Source organism: Catharus ustulatus, chromosome 6 (assembly GCF_009819885.2).
Source record: "Catharus ustulatus isolate bCatUst1 chromosome 6, bCatUst1.pri.v2, whole genome shotgun sequence".
Lineage (NCBI taxonomy): Eukaryota > Metazoa > Chordata > Aves > Passeriformes > Turdidae > Catharus > Catharus ustulatus.
In genome coordinates, this window is record NC_046226.1 from 39,657,715 (window position 1) to 39,684,275 (window position 26,561).

Here is a 26,561-nt window from a genome sequence, read left to right on the forward strand (position 1 = left end):
AACAGGCATACAGGCACATACAGGCATGTTGTGGGCTGCCTCCCAAAGCCAACCAGGTTCATCATGAACCAACAACTTCAAAACTGTTTCCTTGATTTTCTCTTGTCCTTCCTATGTATATACTGCCAAACCCCTACCTAGCCAAGCCTTCAGAGCTGAATCAAAGCAGAATGCTACAGTATTGAGAGAAGAAGCCTGGATAAATCAACATGTTTTCAACAGATTAGTGACTTTATCATTACACAGGAATTGCACAGCAGCTGTTTCCAGCTCCTTACAGGTTGGCTAAGTTCTCCTGGACTGCTAACTATTAGAGACACTTTTGTATAGCTGAGCTGGGCACTCATCATGCACCTCACCCATCAAACTAAACAGAATCCTCAAAGCTGCTTTGTAAGAAGTGATTTACAGTGTTTTATTTTGTATCCACATGTTGAGCTTGTGAAGCCTGCAGACTTTTTGCGTAAATTGGAGACCAAGCTGAACTCTAACACAGATGTAGAAATAGTAACTCTCAGCAGCTTGCAGCCTTGCTGATGGTTAGGAGTTCAGGTGATGTGTGAGGAATGAAGGCAGTACAGTTGATTCTACAAAGACACAATGATCTGGAGAAGAATTAATTTTTCTTCCTCAAAGCATGTAAAAAAGACAACTTTTCTATTCATATGGCCAGAGATTCACCTCCTGATCATCTATGCCTGGCTACAGGCAAATCAGGCAGGAGAAATCTTTGCTGAAGAGATAAAAGGAGTATCCAAATGCACTGACAGGATGTGGAACATATGTGGAAACTCCTAAATCACCAGGTAAGCTCTGTCAGATAAACCACTGATAGATCTCCTACCTTCACCAGTCCCTGCAGAGGTGGATTCCTGCTCCTGTACCTCCCTCTCTGTTTGAGTCTCGGCATTCTGAAGCTGAGGCGCCAAGGTCTGGGTACCCTGTGATGTCACAGAGGTGGGGGGATTTCGGGGTTGTAGGCCTATGGCATTCATCAGGCCCATGTCCCTGTCTGTCCTCCATGTAGCTCTGCTGGTTCTGTAAAGAGAGAAAAACAAGTAAGACCAGGATCAGTGGAGGCAACATGTCCAAGCAAGATTGAAACCTCAGCGTGAGGCTCTTCTTGCCACCACTCCAACCAGGAACCTGCTTGCCACTATGAAGATGGGGATGAAAGGAATTGTGACCTCTACTTATTTACACACACTGGTCTCTTGAGTTTTAAGCCAACAGAGTCTTAGAGTCCACTCACCCTCCCACAGAAGCAGCATGTCTTACAGGTACAGAGAGATATCCCTGCAGCATCATTAAGCCTGCAGAAGTCTTGGAGTCACTGTGTTGAGGAGGCAGCACAACGTGCAGTGCAGAAGCACACACACACAAAACCTCTTGCACCGCAGGGCAGTTTTAACTCCCCTGGATGTACCCTGTATTCCTTCCCTCCTTTGGACTTCCTAGTTTGTCAGCGTCACACATGAATGCACTCCAGCAGGCATTTCTGCTCATTCCAGTCAGACAAGAGAAATCCTGTGTTCTCAAAAGCAAACAACAGGAACCACCTCAAGGCTCATTAGCTTCTCAGACTTGAACAGCTGAAGTGTATGATGCTACAGCTGAATCTTGACAATGCCACAACGCTCTTTTCTAAGCTGACCTCTAAGTGCTGGGAATAGTAAAGAGATTCAAGGAAAGACTTCCTCATTCACAACCTTTTTTTTTATAAGGCTTTGAAACCTGCTACACTTTTTTGCTCGCTTTGAGCTAGTTCATTCTGGACCAGTATTTCTGCCTTCAAGCTGCCATTATACCAGACTGAGTATGCACTGTCAAGAACTTAAGTAGTGGCAATATCCACTCATATAGAAGAGTAAAGAACCTCTACTGCTTATTTTTCACCCACAATCAGACCAAGATTGTAGGGCAGCCTTGTAAACAAGCTCACAGCCTCCTTGGTATGCTGAAGCTCACAACTCAGAAGCACAACTGTCACCCTCTTGCTAAGAACAGCTGGCTTACAGAGAAATACTTGTAACTATGGCAAGAAGCAACGGACTGCAGCATCACCCTTGTGTTTAGAACAACAACATGGACATCACTGGACAGACTGAAACAGCCAATGTGGACATCAGGGGATTTAGCTTTATTTTTAGAGTTTAGTTTATTGCTGAGAAACAACTGTCCCATGGCCAGCAATTAAAAAGATGAAAATCATTCACCAGGTCAGCACCATAAATTTGCCCTTTTCTCTGTGAACTGCCCTGTTCTTCAGTTACCCTCCCAAGGCCATTTGCTTTACATGGTGTATTTGATTCGTCAAGCCCCACATGCTCCTCCCACAGCTGTTACTGGGGCCCTGAATGACACATGTACTTTACTATCACTGGCACTTTTGGGCACTGAATGTCACTTGCTGGAAGAAGGCCAGGTGACCCAACAAGGCAATGTCAAAGGGGGAGAAAATTGCATATTTAAAGCTGCCACTGATAAGCGAACAAAGAAGTGATGTTGTCAGATCTAACAAATACAGCAGAAAGGGTCAGGTCTCGCTAACCCAGCACCCAGGAGACTCACCCGGGTCGTTCAGTATTCCTGCTGCTGGAATGCACAGTGAAGACATTCTCATTCAGCTGGTCCCAGTGGTACTCAACTCCAGAGTTTAAGGCCCTTAAAATGCCAAAGAAGGAAAAAATATTAGTACGACAGGACACTGTTCAAGCCAGCACACATTACATCCCCACGGCATGAAGAACAGTGCTGATTCTTGCCCTACAGAAACTGCAGATCTAGCTCAGTTCACGTTTTCATTAAAAGGGCTCATCAACATAAACCACCTTGCAAACATAAGAGTGCTGTATTACCAGATTATTCTGGAATATTCCACTCATTTCAATTCAGTATTAGCACCAAGACACAGCACCAGAGCAGACAGATTTTCAGGAAATGAAGACATACAACTGTGTATATAAAATCAGGTTACCCTAACTCCAAGTAACTAAACAAAGAATTGGAATGGAAAGGCCAATTCTCCCTGTGGTGTCTGCAAGCACTTCGTGCACTAGGTCAGTAAGTGGTCAGTAACAAACTGCTCTTATTCAACATTTAATTGCTTTGCAAATTATTCTCATTCTACCTATAAAGAACCTTTATACATCCCTCTCACTGATAGCCACTGTGGAGCAAGGACAGATGTAAAGGATATTTTAACAAGTTTCCACAGAAGAGCTTGTACTGCATCAACAGCATGTGTGTCTGAAAAGTCCACACTTGAATTTTACATCTAATGTTACTAAGCATAATGGAACAGCCAACACTCTGGAAACCTCTCACAGAGCATTTCCCCAAAAGATACACCAAGTCAGGGCTTAATGCTCACAGGAACAGACAAGGTTATCAGCCATTGCTGAAGACAACAGGCAATCACAGAAATGAAACCACCATAATGCCGCAAGCACACATCCCACCAAGAAGGAGGTGAGAGCAAATCCAGCTTACTCTGTGCCATACAGAAATGTCACAGGATGGGCATTCACTATGCAGTCCAAGGCAGCACAGAGATCTCCCATTTTCTGCTGTGTTCCACCATCAGAAGCACTCTGGGCTGCATTACCATGGAAGGCATTTCATGGAGTGTTTTGCCACACCTTGCTGACAGCTCATTTGAGCTGACCTGGGAGTTATGAAATGGTGCTGTGTACACCACACGCCTGATGGTGCTGGGTGGAGAGGCAGCAGTTCTGTGCAGTGGTCACAGCAAAGCAAGTAGTGGGGAAAAATCCTAACCAACAAAATAAGGCCTGTGTAGGCACAAGGGAACTGTGTCTGAAGAGCTGGACTTCCATCATCCTGCAGACAGTCTTAGAATTTGAAGTAGTCCCGTAATCTGAAGGAAGGATTCACAGCAAATAGTTGGTAACTGGTTATGGCTCAGGCACAAATGAGATGTTTTATGTACATATAAAAACTGTTGTCCCTGTAAAGAGATGCTTCACAGAACTGGCAAGAACCCCAGCTTACAGGATGCTGCAGGTCAGACCTGCTGCAATGGGAAAGCAGTGCATACTGGAGGCCTGGGGCTAGGCTGCCAGGACAACAGCACCCCAGGTTAGGACCCAGGGTGAGAGATGAACAAAATTAGGTCAAAAAATCACACATGGAGACTACAAGAAGTAACCAGACATGGCTCTTTATTTTTTGTGCTGAGCTAGTCCTGTGCTGCGTTATATCCCATGAAGGCAGTTGCCAGTGAGATGCTGATTTACAAAAGGTTCTGAGTTTACTGACAGATGGGAACTAGTCACTAAAACTGTGCCAGTCCCTCTGGCTGCTCATCCCCTGCCTAATATACTGGCTAAGGCTTAGCTGTCACACTGCTGTCTGTGAAGCAGCACAGTCCCCAGGCAAGAGAGACTTTCTGACCTCGTAGCCAAAATTTCCATTAAAAGTCCAGTGTGCTTGGTATCTACAGCTATTACACAACAGAGCTAAGCTGACCTGTGCTCTCCTCCCTCTTCTTCCACACGTCTTCATGCTTCCCAAGGAACAGGCACGGTCCCCCACAGTTACATACATGATTGGTATTCTTGCCAACGTGTGCCTCACTTGTCTTTGCCAGCTTTCCAGCTCCCAAGACAAGAAACCAGAAGACTGCAGAGCTTCCCCCAGGCCAAGATGGGAGCTGACATACCATATTTCCTCTCCTCACCCAAACACTGTGTTCCTGTACTACACAGAAAGTCCAGCTCCTGTACACACACTTCTTTGAATGGATTAATTTCACTTTTAGAAGCATCATGGTACCAAGATAAGATGCAGCATACCAGATGAAAAGCTCGTGGCCTTGCTCCTACCTATTCTGCAGGGTCTCACTACTGCACAGTTGGGTTGTTGGATAGCAAACTCCACTCTAACTTCATGCTGTCAATTTGCACATGGTGAAATCAACAGGATTCAATTTAATGCATAACTTTTCATATTGGTTTTAAAGACTGTCATTTATCAACTGAGCTTCACTGTCAGGGTCCTATTAGCTATTCCTTTACTGCCAGAGAATCAAGGGCTTTGCCATCCTTCCCTAGAAGAAGGACCTGTAGCAGATGGTACCCCTGCTCCAGCTTCTGATTCTGGGAACACCAAAAAACAGGTTTAAGCCATGGTATCTACATTTGGCCATGATGAGAGTTGAACATTCTCAGCACCAGTTTAACCTGGCTTTTTAGTTTGGTCTAAGTGTGTCTCCCTGCTGGGCAAAAACAGCTGGCAGTCCCTGCAGCAGCAAGCTGCTCCTTTCAGCAGTGGTACTGCTACTTTTCAGCAGTGTCCTCCTTTGGCTGGCTACACAACTTACCCTCTTCCAACTCTACCTCTTGCAAAAGTCATAAGGCCCTCAGCATCCTCTTTTCCTCTTTTGCATGCATCTGGGTATCTTGGAGCTGGAATTCACACTGGTCTCTTCACAGCCCTATGACCAGTATCAAGATTGCTCCTGATTAGGTTTTCCAGCCTTTAGATGATTGATTGAGCCCACAGAAGAGATGTTTAAGACTGCATCGAGATACACTGATGAAAGCATACACCTGAACTTATCAGAGGGCATTGGCTGGGCACTACCTTCTATATGAAGATCATAATTACTCTTCTTAATGAATCAAAATTTAATCGAAGAAATACTGCTATTGTGTGGGCTATATGCCAGTTTTAACATCATGCTTGCATTAGAAACTTGATCACATAATCACACCTTAAACCAACTTCAGTACACAACAAGATGTGTGTGACAACCGCAATTACCTTGGTTTAAATCACATTTTCAGTTAAGCTTAAGACTTGCTCTGGTTTAGCCACACCTATTTAAAATAGTGCAATCACCCTTTTCAGAAAGCCAAAAGGTTTTTTAGCTCCCATTGCAAAATACTGCTTGAATTTTGTAAATGAGCAGCCTTTCACAGTACGTTTCCCAGGAGATTTGCAAATCAGGGCCTGACGATTCCTTCCAAAGAAGCAGAGCTTACACTGGAGAAATGAATATTTTTCAGGTAATGTAAGCATTTAACTTTTGCTTCATCAAACTCTAGACATAGAAATGCTAGAAGCATTTTACATTTTTCAAGGCATAAGGTAGAAGCTCTGTGTAGCATGGAGCCACTTGGATGTGGATGCAGTAAAAAGGACATTTGTTGCCCAGGGCTTTAGGGTGAAAAATTGCAATTCTCCACACTGTGTCAGTCATGGACAGTGAAGTCCACTTAGCCAAGTTCTTACTTTCTTCCCTTTTATGGCTGTCACTAAGCTCTCTAAGCCCTCCCTGGAAATTTCCATTAGCTTTGTTATGTGTAGAGCTGCTCACAGCCTGGATTTCCCAGCAGGGATCTGTTCTAAGATGGACTTTTCCTTCACGCTTGTGTCCAGCTCACATTATTAACGAGCTTGGAGAGGATGAAGGGCACAGACTTGCAGGCTTTGCAGAAAGTCAAATAAGGATTCAGAGTGGAGCCTGTTAAGTACCAAGAGCCAACAGCTTAGCAAGCCTCTCCCTCTACATGGAGGTATTACCTACACAGTTCAGTTATGTCTCCAGGAAGAACCTAGGACCAAGTACCAGGAATTATTGACAACATTAGAGAGTTGAAATACAACTTATTGCATTTGCTTAACCAGAATTTGAAGAGTAAATCGACAAAGCACAGATCAGCACAAACAGACTCAAACGTCTGGGCAACCCCCGCAGCTGGCATATCCAAATCTGGGAGTTGAAAAGGAAGAGGGATTAGGATGAAAATTCCCCAACTCCATCATAACAGTACTGCTCAGGAGCATGTCAGCAAGACAAAACAACCCATAATTTGCAAGTAGTGTATGCATGTCCAGGAAGGCATAAATAGCATTTGCTACCTTTTCACTTATATCATCAGGGGATGATTTAAGTGAAATCTGAAGAAGGCAACAGCAATGAGCAAATGCACTGCTCTCCTCCTTCAAATCCTGCCACATGGAAAGGCCCAACAGCAGCCCACTTGTTTAATTTTACAGAATTAAATTTTGATTACAACACTACTGCCTGCAATCCCATCTAAAAATATCAGCACAACCTCATTATGAGAGTGAAGTCTGTGGCAAGCCCAACACAGAAAGGAAGATGCACAGTGATGTCATTGCACTGCACCTGATTTTCATGCTGCCAACTTTGCTTTCTCCACAAAAGAAAATACTCCTTAAAGCTGATTTCTCAAATATACTGTCCAGTATTCAAGATCACTAAATGTAAGCATACAAAACCAGATTAGTTTACAAAGGATTTGAATTTACCGAGGCATGCTTTCTTCCCTTTGTGTAAACTTGTCATTCTTAAGCCATTCAAATTGTATCAAAAAAATAGAGTGAGCTACAAGAAAGCAAGGTGACATTATGCTAAGGAACAGGAATCTATTGTCCTGGTTTGGGAAGGAAGGAGTACACAGTATTTCGTGCAGTGCAATGCAATGCTGGCCAGATTCCAGATGCATCCTTGTCAGCAGCTCATTATCTCTTCTGCCAGTGTGGTGATGATCAGCACAGCAAGCCCATTCCTAGCTCCCATGATTAGCTAGGCAACGGTATTGTTAGTACAAGGCGAAGTTTGGCACTCCCAGCAGCTGCCTGGATAGGAAAACAATAATTTCTAACGCCCCACTTCATAAATATTTAGCTTTCTGTGCAGGCGATGAACCACGTGCAGAGACAAATCCAAGTGAAAACTGGCTGCAGTGCAAGCTTTATGGAACCAGCAAATGGGATTTCTGGAGTCATTCTGCAGGACAGTAACTCCCTTTGACCAACAAGAGGGGGCAGCTTCATTGGCACCAGCCCATGTAACTAGCCAGGGGAAGGGCAGAAGATTGAGTACAGGAATTCAAGGAACACAAGATCTGCAGTTTATGATCGACAACCACAGATATTTAAATGACGGATGACATCATCCTGTTCATCACATTGAGATGAATGATGCATACAACAGCAGCCTCATTTTTACTCCTCACATTGATACAACCCACTAATTTTCCAGAATCCTGCAAGTTTTCCCTGTGTGAAAACCAGCAACCATCCAAAAACATACCCTGACACCTATTTGAATTGTCCACGGTGCTGCAGAAGCAGGTCAGCAAGCAGCTTGGTGCAGCTGGTAGTTGTGTGCCTGCTTCAGGGAGGGTGCCAGCTCAGCTGGGAACACTTTGTGAGATGACTGGTCCTGTTCATTTGATTGTGCAGTCCTGCCAGCAAGGTTAAATGCTGGGATTTTTGAAAATGCTATATTCAAACTCACACCATTTATATAAGGTCAACCTTATAAAGCTGGTGGCAGCAGTAGTTAATTCAGTAGCTCTTCTGTTTCAACAATGCAAACACATATAGGTTTGTTCTGCATACCAGTGGACACCTAAGGCTGGTTCCAGTTCATGATCTTCTGGCCAGTGGATAAGATTCAGATGGAAGGGACAACCCTAACAGCGATCTTCCCTGAGCAAAATTTTGGTATCTCATCTAAGGAAGAGAGTCATCAGTCAGCTAAGCTGGTAAGTACTTCAGACAATAAGAAGAGGGAGTGAAAGAAAACAGAGATTAATACAATAAGAACCCAAACAGAACAGTCTCTTCTGATCCACAGGACCATTAACGCTAAAAACTAAGCAACTTCCAGGAGTCAGCATTTGCAACCCACCTACAGATTGCATGTAGAAGATATGCAGACTCATACAATAATTTGAAATGGATGACATGCCATCAGAAAGCATTACGAGAAATTTGTCTTATATTCCATGGGAGAAGTCCTCAATTAAGAATCAGTCTTCCAACACATTCAACAGGAGTAACAAATGGAAATTAAGCATCAAGACAATGACAGCGCAGAAACAAAGGAGTTTAGTATGAAAGTGTGGATGATTATCTTGGGACTCAAGTACAAATATTGAGGTTGAGAGTGCTGCTCTTAAGGAACGCAAGGTTGCACAGAAAAACCTGTGTTGAGAATAAGGATAAGAAAAGTCCCTCTCAGCCAGCTTTCATGCTGCCAAAACACCAGAACAGTTTTTAAAAGTGATTTTCCCAGAATTTTTTTACACTACTGTCTTGTAAACACACTGTGTTTACATATATTGTGACATAGGAAGTTGTAACTTGTATCATGTTTATGAGTAAAAGAGCACAGGACCCAGGCCAAATAGCCTGGAATAAACAAGGCAGAAATAGATCAAACAAGAATTTCCTGAATTTTCACTAGTTTTCTTCACACCAAATCTTGCCAGTATGCCATGGTATCCTTTGTTATCTGGCTCTAATCACACCAAGCACCAGGTAGGGACACCTTTGGAAGGTAAATATAGGATTCCAGAACACACAGCTTAAAGGTCTTAAAACGAGCACAATTCAGCTTGATATTATCATACACACAGTTCTAAAGATAGATAATTTGCTTAAGTCCTCTAAAAACCTAAAGGCTCGTTAACTGCTTAAAGTGATTACAGGCAGACTATACTCCAAATAAGCTTTGAACCCTCAGAATATCTTAGGCTGTTTATGATCTATCAGCTCTTCCAGTGGCTTAGACAATTTAGGATGTTAGGAGTATTTGGGGGAGTTCAAATTGCTTACGCCTCCTAAGGCCTCAAAACATCTTAAACTGCTACAACTGTTCAGAGCCAAAGTCATTCTTCAGTCATATTTGAATTTTCATTACTGTTTTAGCAGAAACTAGCATTGATGAACAGGTTTGTTTTGTAGACATTACACCAGCAAACTAAACCAGGAAAATGCATTAGAATGGGAGAAAGCAAGGTCAAAATAAATGTTTAAAATTAGCAAGCATAGCAAATGCTTATTTTTAATGGAACATTGGAATGTGCACACACAAAGCTGCCAAGCTCCAGAACCAAAATCTTGGTTTTGTCAAATCTCAATGAGATCCACAGGGCAAGCAAAGTTTTATATTTTTAATCCTCAGCAGTTTTGAAATTATCCAACTGAAAAATATTCTGTTTAGCATACAGGGGAAACTGTCTCCAAAAAACAAAAAAAAAGGAAAAAAAGAACAGAATCATCAAGAACCCTAAATTGCAACTATTACTCCAATTATTCACAGTTTGTAGACATTAAGTTAAGACTATTTGCAGAAGATTTTAAAATAAGGAAAGAAAATAATAAAAAAAAATTGGTTGTTTTATTTGCTAGCTGGATTAATTAGCAGGGTCCTGCTGGAAAAAAATAGGCATAAGGGACACCAAATAAAACTCCTCAAATAATATGGATTAAAGACTGAAAAATTAAAGAAAATCTTATTAGAAAGCCAAGGAAGTAAACAAGTGAACAAGGAAGGTCTAGTATAGATCCATGGAGAAAAGGTTATAAGACAGCCAGAGAACTTGCGCTGCAAGAGAGGGAAAAGACATTCTAAAAATAAATATGAGGAAAATGGTATTAGAATGAAAAAAGGTCTATTCGTTTGTGAGGCTAACGAGAAAAATCAATGGTGTTTCAAAGTAGACAAGATATTGAACTCTCTTCTCTGAAGTCTCCACTTATAAAATATCCAAGTGTACTTGTGCAATTAGGGAGCAAGAAATATGCCAGACATAGCAGCTAGTTGCATTCATTTAGAATTTTTTTTTAAAGTTAACTTTTTTGAGTCATTCACATCTGTTTTTTAATGTTAGAAAAAAGAGAAGAAATGACAAAAGGGCAAAAAAGTCAAGTCAGTAGCATTCTTCAAAAAGAAAGCCATACTTTAAACTATTATTGTCTTTTAAGTGTAACTTATTCTTAAAGAGAGTAATATAGCAAATAGAAAAAAGAAGATATATTGAAACAATGAAAGAATGAGCCACATGCAGTAGGCAGTTAGTAAAGTAATTGCTTGCATGAAATTTAGCTGCTTTTGAAGACAGAATTAGAAAAAAGTACAGGAAGAAAAAGTGGCAGGTGTGATCTGAATAGATGTAAGTGAAGCATTTAGTAACTGTTTTTACAGCACATGGCTGTGCTCTTACAAAGAGTGCTACTGAAACCGAACTAGTTAGGACCTGCAGATGCCAGTGATGCAGTACACAGACTGGTGAATACCAGTTCTGTACCAAGTCTCCCTTCTCACGGTGGAAAATAAATGTCACTAAGTAGTCAGTGCTACAGTGTATCTTGAAGAATTGGGTGAAGGAAATAAACTTGCTAATAACTGAAGACTTAAAGCAGTTTTCAAAATTTATCTTTAGGAATCATAGACATATTAAGTGGAATTTTATGAGGACAACTTTCACTTAACGCCATCAGTCTTCCTGTATATCCCATTCACATACAAAAAGGGAAAAAGAATAAAAAACAGTATCAGAACGGAAATACTGTTTCAAGCCTCCACATTAGCACTTCAGTTCTGCAACTGCAATGATCAAGCCCCGTGGCACTGAGGTTACCTAGGCTTCCTTGCAGAATTTGGAAATAATTAATTTAGTTTTTTTCTTAAATGCATGAATAACAAAATCCAAATGTACACTTGCAGGATGCATCTATAGTGCAAAATTGGCCATCTTTCCTCCTTTTCCATCCTTTTATCAGTCAAAAGCATCTTTTCTCCTCATTTGGACAATTCAGTGTATCTTGTGGTTAACAGGCAGCAGAAGTCCAGGACATGCATTTATTTCCTTGTTAAAGATCCCATGCAGATGCTGCCTTTCAAAAGGTCATTTGCAGGGAGGACTCAGACATAAATAGTATCTACAGCTACCCCAGTTAACAGTTGTGAGAACATTGCTTATGCAGGGCTGCTAACATCCCTTGGTTACACATGAAGGAAGACAGCTTCTCCTTCTGTCTCCTTGTTTACTCCATCCTCCAGGAGGTATTCTTAAGAGGCACAGGATGTAGCTTATGCTGCTGGGAGCATCATGGCTGGAGGCTGCAGAGCCTGAGGAATGGAGCCAGTCAGTGGAGAGACATGCTGTGCCAGGCAGCTGCATAGATTACCATCTCTTTACCAACACTGATAACTAGATGTAGACACACTGTCCCCATCAGTAGATGGGAAGATATTCCATTCTCAGAGAAAAAAAAAAACTAACAGATTGGCACAGACAGATAAATGCAATGATCGCTTTCCTTGCAAAGCATAGGAATTTATCATAAAGAGAATTTTCCTGGAATAATTTCATGTTAGAGGCACATCTCACTCCAAAGAATTAAAATATGCACACAGAATAGCACTAAATCAGTTTGAGACTTTCCACACCTACTTCCCAATGAGAGAAATCTAAGGAATGCTGCCTCTGAACCAGATGCATCTTCAGGGGTATATGAATTCCATTACCAGAGGCTCTGACTGCTGAAGAAATCCCTCCTCTCTTGTGGATGCCTGCATTAAAAAGCTAGCCTTAAACAAGGTGCTTCAAAAGCTTGAAGTTTTCTCAGAACAGTGAGGTTTCAGGAATAATATTTGTGAAAGAAGATGAGCACTGAGCCCTTCCAGAACCTGCTCCTCAGCAAAGGGGAGAGGACACTCAAGATGAAACAACAAACAATTGATACTCGGATCCCTGCCTTTCTCCCATGGCAGTCCTCCACAAGCAAAGATAGCAAAGGGCAGCATGCAGTCTCCTCCTCACCACTTTAGGTCTCACCTGTTTATGTTTCACAAGACAGTTCATGTTTGAGATGCCTCAGCAGGGATGTTACTGAAGGGGAAAGCTCTTGTTGGGATGTAACAGGACAAGAAAGGTTATGAGCATTAAGAATCAAATTCCTTTTTAATTCAGTAGAGGTGTTTCTACCATATAAGACAAACATGAGGATTTAATTCCATGATGCAAACCCAAAGATTCAGAAACTGAATAAAAACGTGAAGTATGCAGTCAAGAAAGATGCACAAAATTTTACTGAAGATGTCATAGTTGGATGGATCACAAAGGATGTCAGGTAGAAAGTAGCAAGGGAAAAACATTCTTGGGGAGGCTAAAAAAGCACTAGCAGACATGCAGAAAAGTCAGAGCAGTAGGAACACAGAGGAATGGGGGGAATTCACACTGCTCTGTATCACTTCCCATGATAGACCTCCAGGCCACAGTTGAGTAGTACATAGCTCACTTCACTTCCTAAATGGAGCACACTTCTTCACGTGGTATGCCTAAAGGGATTCCTGTTTATTCTGACAGGGTTCATCCACTGAATATCACTGTTATCAGTGTCTTGATTTAGCTCAGTGGTGCCCATCCTTGGAAACATGGCAGCCTTAGAGCCTTTCCATACCACTTTTGGACTGAACACAAATTCACCTTAAATCCAGAAAGCACAGATTACCACGTGTTAATGTGAAGCCATGTGCAGTCATGATCTAACATGTATGCAAGTCTACCAGTTTGCAACCTTGACAACAGTGTTGTAGTTGACAACTACAAGACCCTCAGAAAAGAAAAAGGCTGTCACAATCTCATAAACACTGCAACCTGCTTTCAAGCCACATCTGAGCCAACACTGTCTTACCAGCAGGATTTGCCCGTGAACCACCTGAGTCCTCTTGCTCCAGCTCCAAGATCAGACTTGTGAAAAGTAAATAGTTTCTCCTGTTGGTCACTTGTAGAGGAAGTTATTTCTAAAAGCTGGGTTACTGTTGCACAGGAATCCAATCCCATGGGCTCTTTCACAGGGGCCATTCCTCACAGACTTAGATTCAGAGGGTAAAGTACACAGTTTTTAACAGGTCATACAGATCTGCTCTCACCTCCCTAGAGCAGAACAGCTCTGAGAGCCAACTTGTCAACACATGTTAAGATGGGAACCTTGGGTTTAAAATACCAAAACCTGCCTCATGGCTCAGCAGTTCAGTCTCACCCTCAGTCATAAGTATTCAAGTCATACACTTGTGTCTGCAAGCCGAGCTGCACTTCCAAACAGCTGGGTGTTTTGCATTCACCTGGTTGCCACTTTCCTCTAATTTGCAGTAACAACCTAGTCATAGTCAATTTGTACCTTCTTGCTCTCTCTAAGAAAAAAACATATATATATATATGTATCTAGTTCCAAATTGCTAGCTCCATTATTCCAGTATTGAAGCAGCCAGGTGGCAATACGCTCACCTGGATGACAGGATAACAGCTGAAATATTTTCATTTATATAGATGTTGGAATAGTTAGGCATGGATTCACCAAAGGGAAATCATGCTTAGCCAACCTGATCGCCTTCTACAATGGGAATACGGGTTAGATAGACGAGGGAAGAGCAGTGGATGTTGTCCACCTTGATTTCAGCAAGCCTTGTAACACTGTCTCCCATGATATCCTCATAGGCAGATGGTACCTGCAGGATGGATGTGGGGATGGAGTAGTGGATTGAGGCGGTTGAATGACAGGTCATGATCAGTAGCATGGAGTCTAGTTGGAAGCCTGTAACTAGTGGTATCCCCTAAGGGTTAATATTGGGCCCTTGTGCCCTTGTGGCCAAGAAGGCCCATGCAATCCTGGCGTGTACTAGGAAGAGCTTCAACAGCTCTTTGACAGGTCAGGAGAGGTGATCCTGCCCCTCTACTCAGCCCTGGTGAGGCCAAATCAGGAGCACTGTGTCCCGTTCTGGACTTCTCAGGACAAGAGAGACATGGAGTTCCTGGAGCAGGTCCAGTGCAGGGCTACACTTATGACTAGGGACTGAAGAGAGGGTGTCAAGAGGATGGAGTCAGGCTCTTCTTGGCAGTGCTGACCAACAGGCCAAGAAGCAAATGGGCAGAAACCAGAACATTAAGTTCCAGCAAAACAGGAGGAAGGACTTCTTTACTATCCAGGTGACTGAGCACTGGAACAGGTTGCTCAGTGAGATTTCACCGTCTCCTTCCCCGGAGATATTAAAAAGCCATCTGGTCACTATCCTGAGTTATGTGCTCTAAGGGATGCTGTTCGACCAGGAGTTGGACTAGATGACTTCCAACAGTCCCTTTCAACCTTGACCATCCTGTGATATACATTTAAATAGTTCTTCTTCTTGGGTATTTATGGAAGGCTATGTAACCCCCTCCTTATCTATCCTTTCTAGCCCTGATAAATACTCCATATTGCAGATTTTCCTAGCTACAATGTTTCCCTGATCCCACTATCAAACACTCTAAGCTACTGTGCCAGTTAAAAGGCAAATTTTAAACTATTCCAGCTTATCCATCTAGCTTCTTCTACACCCATATTAATATTTTGCCATCTCTGCTGTTAAGCATCTTGTATCTCATCCTAGAACTAATTTTTTTCTTACAACCTCATGTATTGATGGCTTAATCACCTACAATCAACCAAAACCTCAGGTCTTTCTCCTCCTCCATCATTTTATCTACTGAACTCTGTGTAATTAGTCACTAAGTGCACTTTGTACTGTTAAGTTTTCATTTCTATAGCTCCAGTCACTTTCACAGCAATCTAATTCCTTCGCAATACTTTTTCTCTGCAATGAGAAAGCTAATGTCACATCTTCAGCAAATTTATTCAGTGAACCCTTACCAGTCATTAGTGTAAATAGTATTAATCCACCAGTTCCAGAACTGTTCTTTTAAAGAAGTCCAATGACCTCTTTTTTGAGAGAGTCCAGATGTCAATAATGTTGTATTCTTTCCTTTAACCAGGACTTCACCCACTCTTTACCTGATCTTGTTCTAATTCTTTAGAAATAATAAACCAGATTTATTGTAGTTCCAACACAGGAACTGCCTTACTAAACCACAGATATGTTAGACTTAGAGCAAATGCTTGGCTGACCCTTTAATTAGAAATAAAACCATAAAATTCTCAAGGACAAGTACAGAACCAACTGTACTACCCTTTAGTCAAATCACAATGCATTTGATCCCACTTTTCAGGGTTTTTATTTTACTTACCTTCAATATATACCCTATAAATTTGTGTACTGAGATTAAAATTATGGACTGCCAACATAATACAACCTAGCCATTTCCATTTTTAACTAGTGCCTCTTTTGAACACTGGGAGAACTACTTGCTTAGCATCCTGTCATGAGGCAATGGAGCTTCAAGTTATGCCTTTTTTGTGGTCAGCTTGCACTTCCAGTCTACTCATTTAAATCCTCTATTTGAGGAACAGCTGCTATTTCAATCTGTTTACATGATTCCTGTAGTACTTGGTTTCAAATGCCTTCGTTGCATATGGGAATTAAGACCCAGGGAATTACAACAATCTCTGTTTTTTGCTACTGACCACAGTTTTCTTTGCCAAATTAGAACAGTGGGGGGATTTCAGCAGTACAGCATTTTCCAACTTTTTGCTAGACTATCCTCCATATAGTAGTACTCTATCAATTGCTGAATTCTTCATCTAATATTTGTCTTCTACTGTATTACTGTGCATGGAAACCTCATAAATACTTTTCACTCTTCTTCATTCCTCAAGTTAAAGTCAATACACGTACCAATCTCAAACCAAGTTTATTAAGCCAAAAACTACTGAGTGGGCATGCTCATGTCAGGATTTTTCCTTTCTCTAAGGATCTGTCAAGTATATCTGGAACAGACACCACAGTTGCAAGCCACTTCTACTCTGATAGAGCCTCATTCCCCTTTGTTTTCCAATGTTAGCACCTCAATACAAATTATACAGCTCAGTAAGTATCTATATTTTAATGGTGAGGCTTACAAATCACTCTTGACTGCTGTTGGTCTATAAAACAGTGCAGTTGAGAACAGAACACATCAGGTGTCCTGCTCCAGAAAGAACCCACCAGTCCATGTGATGTTTACAATTATCACCAGAAGCATCAATCACTCCAATCCACCAGCAGGAAACCTGCTGAAGTATTTTTGTCAACCCCCCCAATAAATCTCCCACCCATACAGCCACCTTGTTTCATGTTCCCATACAAAACATCTTATTTTTGTTGAGATTGTGCATAATGAACATAGTGAGGTAAGAAGGTTTTACACAGATGTTGCAGAAGGGCTGATTGTGCTTCCCTAACATACCATGAAAGTGTCCATATTGACTCTTTAATTAGTGAGGTGACAAGAAGAGACATGCCATTCAGCTTTGAGGTACTGCAAGCACTGGAATGTGGAGTGGAAATGTAATGTGGGGTGTGAGAAGACAGGATAGCCAGATCAAGCTTGACTCTGCAGTATTCAATCAAAGAATTCACCCTCAGGGAGACTTCCTTTCCCTGGGTTCTCATCCAAGTTCATCTCAAGAACCATAATCAGTAGACTAAATCTCAACCACTTTTCTATACTGAAAATAACTTAGAATATTCTCCAGTTCAAGAAAAGAGCCATTATTCCCAAATAATTCTTCTACTTAGAAAATACAGCAACTGTTATTAAAGAAAGCCACTTATCCTGAGAGTGATTATAGCTTATTCCTAACAGTATCTTGTAGAACTTCCTGTATAAATAAGGCCTTGATGAAAGATTTTGTTCAAGAGAACAAGAAGGCTGTTTGAAAAACACTGCCACTCTGTACTACCAAAACTGGTCCAATCTGAATTCCAAACAGAAGGCTGTGCTGAATTAGTCACTGTTACAATTGTATTTATTTATTCTGACTTTAGTTAGTGGTTCTAAACTGACAATATGACTCTCCTCAAGCACCACATGCCTGATGTCAAGGCACAACAGATGGAGTCCACATGCATGTGGTACGACCACCAGCAGCGCTGTAAGTTTCTAGCTGCCAGCTTTTCAGTTCCAAGGAACTTCAACATGTGAAGCACAACCCAAAAGAATACCAATAACGGAAGCAGAGAAACCCCTGAAATGTCCATGCAGCATAAAAGAAACATGGTTCCAAAAGAACACTCCAACAACACAATGGAGAGAAGGGTTTCAACGAAGTATGATGCAGACACTCCTCAAGAACACTGAGAGCAATACGTGTCAATGTCATCATCTGTGTCAGACCACAACTAAATTATCTTTTGTTGAACTGTAAGCTTACAAAGGGGCAGTTACACCCTTCACAACTCTATACAAATTAAAGAGAACTAAAATGTACATGTCACACCACTGGGCTTTAAGTGAGGACACCAAAATAATTCACTGGTTTGCTCATAATCATGACAAAAATCTTTCGAGTTCACAGAATCTCTTGCTTGAATACTGTAAAAAGTATTTCGTAATTCTAGGTCAGCAACTTTCAATCTGGTTGGTGGTCTTCAGGAGGTCCTTGAAAGCTGAGGAAAGCAAGCATATTACTAACTCAAATTTCCTATCAATGTAAACCTTTAGAAGTCTATAGATTCAGAGAGGTTGAAAGACACTGTGCTAGTCATGTAAGAAATAAAGGATCCAGAAATCTTAGTAAGACATGGGAAATAACATGTGCTAATGAGATGCACTTCAGACACTCTCCAAAGTTTACCATCAGCAAAACAAATACTGATTGTAAGAGACTCTGGTAAACACTGTGACAGTCCAAAAGAAGTATTAGGAATTGGGATTTTTGGATCCCTCAAGCACAAGAAAAGCCATGTTATTCCCACCACCCTGAGAACAGAATGGCTAAAGCAGTTACATCTTCATGTAGTGTCTCCATGTAAAGCAAGCACTTACTCTGGTCGGCAAATCACCAGGTCCCCTTTGTTGGTGCCATATGCCAATCCCAGGCCCGGCTCAGGCAGCCAGCGAGCAGAGTTTATGCTGACATGTCTTCTCTGGTCGGCAGGCATTGGGTACAGAACGTTGAAAACTCTCTGGAACAATAACAGCAGATTACTTGACAGGACAATACAATGCAGGAGAGCCAAGGAGGCTCAAACAAATTTCCCTGCAGTAGCACAGATGGTCATAGAGACATGTCACTTTACAGGACATCGCAAGAAATCACTAAATCAGCAGTGAGAGTAAGAAGCTGCTAGAAATGCACATACATGTGCCCTTAAATCTTTAATAGGCTGACTGGCACACAGTTGTGAAGCATCCAGCAACCAGAACTGGGTACACTGACAACAATCCATTTAGCCCAAAAATATGACACATGGAAATCATAAAAACAAAGGATTGGGAAACAGAAAAAGCCGTAATGAGTCAGTTTGGCTACCTAGAATAGACAGGGACAAGATGTTTCAGTGTACTGGGCCATTAAAGTATCAGGACTTCGGAAGGGTAGGACTGAAGACCGCATTTACAAGACCAAATCATTAAGAGAATTTCTGCAGAAATTTAGCTATTAAACTGTCATCACTGCAACTAACAGAGACTTTGAATCTGGATTTTCAATGGGATAAATCCAAGGTGAAATATAGGCTTTCATTAGATTTTCTAGTGGCCAAGCATCCAAACACCAGAAAACCTTTCCTCCAGACTCCACAGAAAAAGGGATGGTGGTGAAACAGTAAGCAGAGAAGGGAATGATGGCATGTTAAAACAACAGGATAAATGTTGATGGGAATCAACCACTACTGCACTGCTGAAGTGACTTGAAGGAAATAATTAGAAGCCATTAGGATGGGACTTATCAACTAAATGGGGCCATTTTACTCCATAGCTCTGTTGCCCACTGCATATCTTGTCTGTTTGACAATGCAACTTGAGAAGCATAAGTCAGGGATTACTTAACTATGTGCCATCCAGTAGCTAATACCCAGAACCATCCTATATGCACCCTGACCATCCTATATGCGCACAAAGTCTGAGCAAAACAATATAGCTACATTATTTCCCATCACCAGTAACAAATTTAACTGCTCCTTTGAGGAGGTCACATTAGACAAGAACAAAGGGTTCTCTCTGTATGGCAGAAGCTGGCTCTTTGTCTGCTGACTGCTGAGTGATAGCAGTTAGTGCATTCAGAGAAGCTCAGCATTTGGGCAGAAGGAACAGGTCTTTAGGGGTTTAGTTGGGTCTTACCCATCTCAGTCATGTCGGTCCCATTCCCCTGCCCTGCCTTGCTTGGGGGAAATCAGATGTACAATGGTTAACACCTGTTACCATGGAGATTAGGGGGCACTCTCAGATGGGAAGATTGGATTTGGAGGAGAAGGAAGAAGGGGAAAGGGAGGGGTCTACCAGAACCAAGAGCATAAATTCATAAAATAAGCATTCTGAATCTCTCAAGACTGCAAGGGTCTTCCATCATATCCTTCTTTGGCAAGTCAGAAAGCAACAGTTTCTCTTCTACTGAGAATGGCTTTGTCACATCCCAGGAATCCACCACCTTCCTGGGCTAGCAGCAAGCCCTCCCAACTGGCAGGTCAGCTTGCACAGCTGTTGTCCCACACACTCCATAACCAACCATACCAAGGCAGGAGACTTGCTGGCTATAGCTGAGCATTACTGCTTTTACTGCTTTGCAGTAAACAGCACTCCATGGAAAATGCTCCTCCAAGGACATGAGTCTGGTTTTGAAAACCTGCAAGTGCTGTCTGAGGGCTGAATCTCAAACACAAGATAGCTTTAAAATTCTGCATCAGAATAGTTGCTTCATCATTCCACTCCATTCAATTCTAAACAGCTTGTCACGCTGAAGAGCTCCCCTCCCCTGCTGCTTCCCACTCCCACGCTAATGGGACAACTCCATGCAGTGTTAAGGGTGATGACATCCGTGCGTGTGGTAATTAGTACATAAAAAGAGAAAGCAGCTGTACTGGCATAATCACCACTCGCAGCAGTAACCAGGACCCAGCTAATCAATCTGATGCAGTCATACAGACTGTCTGCTGCAATCGCATCCATTAGTGAGACCCCCTACTCTATACACAGAGTGGAAAAAAAAAATACAAGTTCCTTCAACATCAGCAGGTCCTTCTCTTCAAAGAAGGTCAGAACTCTGCCAGGAAGAATTATTTGCCATAGATCACAGCTAATTCCTTTTGTATTTATTTTTCTTTTTTTTTTCTCTTTTTGTCTTCTTGTTTCAATTGCTAAATCTTATAAAACGTTACTGAGATATTTCAACCCAAGTAGCCAGCCTGAAAACATACCACAGATGACCATACCTCCTTGTTGTGGATTGTTCAGGCTTTGTAATTCTGAACTTCTAGGAAAAATACTCAGGTTACTATAGGAATCCTACATAAACACAACTCTCCAGCTTCTAGGTCAAGTGATTGTTGCCAACCCTCAAAACAATACAAACACATAAAGTTGATAATTCAGCAGTTTCTTTTCATTAGGGCCAGTCCACAGATTAATCACAGGCCATGTGTAACAGCCATGTTGATAGCCAAAGGTTCAGGAATCGGTTTAGAATCACTGTTGTAGAAGTGCAGTGATTGATCTTTAAGGTGCCCACCATGCTCTATCAGTTTCCAGAGTGCTTATTTTTAATAGTGTGGCACTTCCGGTTAGGAGATATCATACTACACCACATGTTATCAGCCCATAATCACCATCAGCAGCCACACAAGCTTCCATTCTCTTCACCACAGCCAGTGTCAAACTTGTTCTTAGCATCACTATACTACCAATTCAATAATACATAGCCACACCATTAGATGTGGCAATTAGGCATTTTACAAAGTTGGCAGCTGCCTTTATGTCCAGATGCTCTTCTGCAATAGTTTTGAATGGTATGTTTCTCTAACTACAAACACTGTGAAGTCTGAGGAGTGTGAGCTTCAGAACAAACCTATGAAGTTTAAGCCCTAACAGGTAACACAAGTTTAGCAAGCATTGCTCTTGCAACAACACTGACATAAATATCATCTCAGTACATATGACAGGTCCTACTCCTTCCCTTTAGGGCCCCATGATCCAGCCTGAATTATACAGAACAGTTGTTTGACCTATACTTATTTTTGTAGAAAAACATCTCTCCACACTTTGCCATGGATTTCAGCAGTCTTCTGTCATTGCAAGGAATCCATGTCTCCTTGAGTTGAGGGGACATGAGGAAGGTAAAAAATCTTCCTCTAGAAAAACCAAAACTGTCTAGGTAGCTAAACTTCCACACAAAAGGCAACTTGTATCGAGGGAAAGCAATAGTCACTAAAGAAACAAGTTGGTTGCTTCCATTCTACATCCCTGTAATCACGAAGTGTGGGGAAAGATTTGGTTGAGCAATTTTTGTCTGCACTTTTCTATTTCCAAAAACTGTACTGGAAGCAACTACTTATCTCTTTGGTGTGCCTTTTCCACCCTCACTCAGCAGGAGTGGGCATGTACATCATGCACCGGACTCTCTAAAGCTGTTTTCATTGCTTCATAGCCATAGGAGAAGATGGCTCAAAGAAAGCAGGGTTGTAAGACTTGAAGATAAGGAAAAAATAGGCCCTCAAATTATTCAACAAACAAGCTGCATTTGGAGTGCAAAGGCCACTTCAAGGCCACTGCTGCTGCTTCCCCTCCAACTTGTCACTGCTGTCACATCAGTACTGTCACACCTGTCACAGCCACAAACTTAGGTATTTACTTATGGCAGAGTGCCAGGAGAGGCTGCATGACAATCAACAGCCTCAAGGAATCTTTCTCAACCATCTCTTCCTCAATGTCAAGCTGACATGCCCAGGGCACAATACATAAGCACAGAGCTAGACAGTTAATTTATACCTGCCCTGGAGGGGTAAGAAAACTTTTTGCCGAAAGTCTCTGCTACATCCTCATTATTCAGCTACTCCTTCTGTTTTTCCCTCTCATTCTGTATTAGGGAAGCTGCTGCTTTTTAATAACACCATTCAAATTCCACCCTTCCCCTCCATTTCTGGGATGTGGCAACACTAAAAAGCTGGACAGCACAATTGCCAGGATCCTGTCAATCATCAAAGCAGCAGCAGGCTGCCCCAAGTCTGTGCTCCTGCTGCCAGCTGGCCACAGTGCTGCAACACTTGCCTGATCCAAGCGGCACCATGCCTGGCCAAAGCAGAGGCATCACATCATCTGCACAGCCACCTCTGGGCTCTAGCCCTTCCCACCTCTAAGGAGAGCAGTGAAAAACACTACTTGTTTGGCAGAGTGAGAAAGAACAAACATGTTTTGAAGGTGGAGAAGAGAAAGTTTTGGCACAAGCAGGTAGGAAAACTCAGCAGGAACTCTTGCTTTTTATCTTTTTTAATTCAATAGAGACACTTCTGCTCTTGACTAGATGCATCTGCTTTCAAGATGTCAATAAATTTCAAGCCATTACCTTTGCTTAGCCTAAGCAGTAAGCTGGCTATTAGATCAGCCTTGATAAAGACTGCTTGGGAAGGGGGTGCAGCTGTTGTCTCCTTTACATGGAGAGATCTTGCCATCCCTGAAGCAGATAAGGTGGGTTTGTAAATCACCAGCCTAAAACACAATTATTAATTTTCGACTGAATTAACACTGCCACCAAAGGCTGACAGACAATGAAAACACACAGGGAAAGAAATAGCTGATGTGTTAAATGCTATAGAAACCTCTTTGGGGCCTGGTAAAATATACAGTTTCACAGCTACTCTGAGCTGGGTTACAGAGGAAGAGCTCCAGAAAGGACCATTTATCTCTGCTGGATGAATATAAATGTAATAGCAGACAATAATTGTACTTCTCACCTCCACAGATGCTAAGTTTGTATTGGTAAACAAAGTGCTCTTCATATTAGTATGGGTTATACTACCACAGTGATTGTAGAGGCTGCAAAGCTTTCTCAATGCAACTGCAGCTGTACCAGAGATCTGGCCAGAACAGGTACTTCATTCCTCATTTAACATTCTGTGGTATGTGAAATATGTCATAGATGCAGCCCTAAAATCACAGCCAATCTACAAAACTATATTAAGTTCACTGAAACTACATCTCCAAGCAAGGCCTACATACAGTCTGAAACTACTCAAAGAGCATTAAAACAAATGCAGAAATTTATAAACTCCAATTGTATTTGCCAGAGCAGCAGATAAGATGCAGTGACAGCATGAAGGCATAAGCTCAGAAAGTTTGACTTCATTTTTCTTGATTACAAGAACCTTGTCAAGACAGCATTTAAATCAATTATCTTTTTCTTTGCCTCCTCCCAACAGTGTGTTACCACTGAAATGTCTCACCTGACATTTTTATAATGCCAACGTGTTAACTAGCTTAGTTCTGACATCAAGGTATCAGGTAAGTTTCTGTAAAGCATCTACCACTCCACTGAATATACTACACGTCCTTTGCCAGTAAGCCTGCATCACTGACTTGTATTATGCAATCAATTAGTTAGTGTTTTTTGAAGGTCCAGAAGTACAATAAGGAAAAAATATTCTAACCTGATCTCCTTATAGCAATATATAAAAATAGCACTATATTTTTGCTTAGATTACATTTTTTACTTTGGTGCCTATTAGTGAATTTCACAAAATACGACGAAATTCAGGTTTAAGACTTGCACTGTCACAAACCCCAGAACCCTCTACAGTAAAATTCAAGTCTACTTTGTCTAAAGCAGAGCAAAGCAAAGCAAAATAAACACTTCTTAGGATAACTGACTGATTGCTCAATACATTTATTCATAAGATAGTGTATACCAGCATTTTGAAACATAGCAAGTCTCCCCTTTGTTTGATAGGAGTCTCTGTGGCTATATGCAGATATGAAGAAAAAGGCACCCATTTTCCATGATGAGATGGGGGAAAAGATTTGCTTTCTGGCTCCCCCTCTCTCCCTATTAGGCAGGTTGGTCTATGCTGCTCAGCCCCTCCCCCACAGCTGATTCCTGCTAACAACATAAACATCTTTCCAATAGATCTTCTCTGCTAAAACGGAAGAAGTGAAAAAAAAATGCACTTATCTTTTTGGATTCGTCAGTCCTATCCTCAAATGGATTTTATCGTCCAGTGCTCAGCACAAATAAAATTTCTTTCAACTCCATTTATCTTCCTTGGATGCAATAGGATTAAATATAAATTTTTCTTCAGTCTTTACCAATATAACAAACCTCTTTCTGCCTTTTTCTGCACCTGTTGTCCATGCAGAAAATCCTAGCTTTGCTTTCTGAGCCAGAGCAAATTAAATGAGAACTCTTAGTTTTCATCAGCAATTGAAACCTTAACTGTGGATAGTTGATCCAGTTTCTAAAACAGGCCATCACCAGAAATTCCTGTTGGATGGATTGGGAAACTTTCTGCAAATTTAAAAGACTGTTGGTTCTTCCTGATCCTGGTCGATCACATAATTTATTGTTGATATTTCAAATTCAGAGAAGTCTCATTAAAGCACATCTTATCCTTTCTTTCTTTAGGTGAGCTCTTCGCATTATCAGCTGGTACTTTATTTCACAAGCCTGCCATGCAACTACTACATTTAAAAATAACTAGTGGGAGCGGGGTCTTATGAAGAAATGGATCATCTTAGGTAACGAAGCTCTCACTCAGGAAAATAACACACTTGCAGTGAAGTGGCTCATTATTTTACCACCTGTCTTTCAAAGGCTGTAAATCCATAGTAATAGCTTCAAAAACCCCCTTAGGGGACTGGTCCAAACCTGGATCCAAACCTGGTTGAGTAAGCAAGAAATTGCTAAACAAACCAATTATCCTTTCATTTGCACATGCACAGGGTTGGAAAAGATGAAAGGAGAGAAACAGGAATGCCAAAGGAGTGACCAAAGATAGATACACGTGTGTGTATATTCAGTGCAGATGCACACACAAGCATGAACAGGACTGTATCGCACTGCAACTCTCTCCTGCAAAAATCACCAACCGCTCTCAATGCTGCACTGATTTAATAGAGATACAGTCATTTCTATGGCAATAGGAACTGCAACCTTTTTCATTCTGCCCTTAACTCAGACTGCAGACCAAAGCCAGTATCTGTGAATTCCTCATCAAATGTCATGCTGAGACTCTAACAGCAACATCTACAATGTGTTAAAAATCCAATGACAAGAGCAAAGTATTTGTGCACAGTTGCCATTCCACTCTGTTCTCCGTCTGCTGAGCATCAGTAGAATGGCATACAAGATCTAATGTCAACAATATGTTGATGACAGAGCTACATGCATCCTCATCTAGGTGAAAAGAGGCTGTCATCCAGCTGCCTACATGTCTGGAAGGAATAAATACTGGAGGAAAGAGTTGGTTCAAATTTAATTCAAGGAAGATGGTAGGAAGTCGTACTGAAAAAAGTTCTTATGAAATAGCAAATGGCAATTTCTTCTCAGTCCATGCCCAGTTCAATATAAATTGATAATAATTCACTTTGGTTCCCTTCTCTCTAAATGACTTGGGCAAGTTGACTGCATATAAATAATCTCAAATGTGGAACCATGTTTGCCATCATTTCTTAAATCTAGTTAAAACTATGCACCAAACTGCACCAAAGTATCTACTGTGGGGCGCACAAGCTCAAGGTTTTATCTGAACTGCAAGAGTTCTGCTCTCCAAATACTGGACCTCATATTAAACAAAATGTCTTGGCTCTCAGTTCCACATTCCATGAAGTAAAAACATCCTGAAGAGATGTCATTTGCCTTTTCTTCACACCAGTTTGCTAAAACAGACATTGCTCCCATGTTTAACCATCACATGAGATATTAACACAGTACTTTATGAAGGGTTTTAACAAGTTTCCTCTAAGTTCTGTCTTAGTAGACTTCAAACAGACACAGCTGAATTGCTCAAGACAGCAATATAACTAACTTCTACAACATACTATTCCTGCATATTTCTGCATACATACTCAAATGTGCACATCTGTGCAAAT

General features: G+C 41.5%; 1 protein-coding gene across 3 annotated transcripts in view; it reads right to left on the bottom strand.

Moving 5' to 3' along the window:
* Positions 1-26,561, bottom strand: part of AMBRA1 (autophagy and beclin 1 regulator 1) — a 129,087-nt gene that overhangs the window by 9,386 nt on the left and 93,140 nt on the right. For all 3 annotated transcript variants that reach the window (XM_033062963.2, XM_033062962.2, XM_033062961.2), the window contains 3 exons: positions 18,534-18,673; positions 2,572-2,664; positions 845-1,038 (listed from right to left, as the gene is read on the bottom strand). In XM_033062963.2, the coding sequence (XP_032918854.1) occupies positions 845-1,038; positions 2,572-2,664; positions 18,534-18,673 (427 nt within the window). The remainder of the gene's footprint in view (positions 1-844; positions 1,039-2,571; positions 2,665-18,533; positions 18,674-26,561) is intronic.